At 58.3% G+C, this 1,958-nt stretch overlaps 1 protein-coding gene across 1 annotated transcript in view; it reads left to right on the top strand.

The window, feature by feature from the left end:
- Positions 1-1,925, top strand: part of LOC103753838 (non-receptor tyrosine-protein kinase TYK2-like) — a 12,078-nt gene extending 10,153 nt beyond the window's left edge. The window contains 4 exon segments of the mRNA XM_029959623.1: positions 4-101; positions 177-294; positions 784-894; positions 1,207-1,925. Of these exon segments, the coding sequence (XP_029815483.1) occupies positions 4-101; positions 177-294; positions 784-894; positions 1,207-1,341 (462 nt within the window). The 3' untranslated portion in view covers positions 1,342-1,925.
- The last annotated feature ends 33 nt before the right edge of the window (positions 1,926-1,958 follow it).

The raw sequence follows: 1,958 nt of genomic DNA, 5'->3' as shown, positions 1-1,958 counted from the left end.
GAGCTGGTGGTGAAGATCGGGGACTTCGGGCTGGCCAAGGCCGTCCCCGAGGGCCACGAGTACTACCGGGTGCGGGAGGACGGGGACAGCCCCGTGTTCTGGTGAGCTCGGGGGCCGGGCCGGGCCGGGAGCGCTCCCGGGGCGCTCCGGAGGCTCCGGAATTGCCGCTGTTCCAGGTACGCCCCGGAGTGCCTCAGGGAGTCCAAGTTCTACTACGGGTCCGACGTGTGGTCCTTCGGGGTGACCCTCTACGAGCTCCTGACCCGCTGCGAGCCCGGGAACAGCCCCCCTGCCGTGAGGGACCGGGGATTCCCGGGGAATCTGGGGAGGGAGGCTCGGGGTTTGGGGTCTCTCCAAGGTCGGGGGGTCACTGGGATTGGGGCTCCAAGGTTTGGGGGTCACCAGGATTGGGATCTCCAAGGCTGGGGGGTCACTGGGATTGGGGCTCCAAGGTTGGGGGGTCACCAGGATTGGGGGCTCCAAGGTTGGGACACTCCAGGTTTGGGGATTCCCAGGGTCAGGGATCCCCAGGATTGGGGTCTCCAAGGTTGGGATACTCCAGGTTTGGGGATTCCCAAGGTCAGGGATCCCCAGGATTGGGGTCTCCAAGGTTGGGGGGCCCCCGGTTTGGGGATTCCCAAGGTCAGGGATCCCCAGGATTGGGGTCTCCAAGGTTGGGATACTCCAGGTTTGGGGATTCCCGGGGTCAGGGATCCCCAGGATTGGGGTCTCCAAGGACCTTGGAGGCCCAGGTGGGATTTCAGTGGGTTTTTTCCCTGTCAGAAATTCCTGGAGCTGATCGGAGCCACCCAAGGGCAGATGACGGTGCTGAGGTTGGTGGAGCTCCTGGAGAGGGGGAAGAGGCTCCCGATCCCGAAGGATTGTCCGTGTGAGGTGGGAAAGGGAGGGAGGGAAGGGAAGGGGGAGGGAAACAGGGAATGGGGAGGGAAGGGGAAGAGTGAGAGGGGAGAGGAGGAAAAATAGGGAAGAGAAAAATGGGGAAGGAAGGGGGAGAGGAGAAAAACAGGAAGGAGGAAAAATGGGAAAGAGGAAAAGGGGAGAGGGAAAGAAAAGTGGGAGGGGAAAAAGTGGGAAGAGGGAAATTGGGAAGGGCTTCACATTCCTGCAGGGAGGAGGAGGGAAGGGGGAAGTTGGGGGCCCTTTTCCAGGATATTTCCCTGTTTTCCACCCCTGTTTCCCCCCCAGATTTACCGGCTGATGAAGAACTGCTGGGAAGCAGAAGCTTCTTTCCGCCCCTCCTTCCACAACCTCATCCCAATCCTCAGGAACTTCCAGGAAAAATACCGGGCTCAGGCCCCCTCCGTCTTCAACCTCTGCTGAGACCCCCCAAAATTCCACGGACCGGGGGGAAAACACCCCCAAAACTCCATGGATTGGAGGGAGACCCCCCCCCAAAAAAATGGAGTGGAAAGACACCCCTAAAAATTCCATGGAAGGGGAAGGACACAAAAAAAAATTCATGGATGAGGGGAAAGACACTCAACAGATTGCATGGACTGGGGAAGAACACCCCAAAAAATGCCCTGGATGGGGGAAAACACCCCCAAAAAATTCCATGGAGAGGTGGAGACACCCTAAAAATGCCCTGGATGGGGGAAAACACCCCCAAAAATTCCATGGACTGGGGGAAGGACACCCCTAAAAATTCCATGGATTGAGGAAAGAACCCAAAAAATTCCAAGGAGGGGGGGAAACACCCCTGGGTGGGGCACACGGACTCTGGATTCCCGTTTTCCCGGCAGGATGAGGAAATTCCGGGATGTGGAGACGGAGCAGCACCGAGGAGGGGGGATCCTCCCCCTCGAAAAATTCCAGATATTTCCCCCCCAAAATGCCAAACACTGTGAATGAGACTGTGGGGACGAGGATTTCTGGGAGCAGGACGTGGATTTCTGGGCGTGATTTATGGATTTACGGAATTCTGGCCTTATTCCCGA

The sequence above is a fragment of the Manacus vitellinus genome, unplaced genomic scaffold, assembly GCF_001715985.3.
Source record: "Manacus vitellinus isolate BGI_N305 unplaced genomic scaffold, ASM171598v3 scaffold_214_pilon, whole genome shotgun sequence".
Classification (NCBI taxonomy): Eukaryota; Metazoa; Chordata; class Aves; order Passeriformes; family Pipridae; genus Manacus; species Manacus vitellinus.
Note: the sequence above shows the minus strand (reverse complement) of the source record. Positions and strands in the feature narration are given on the sequence as shown.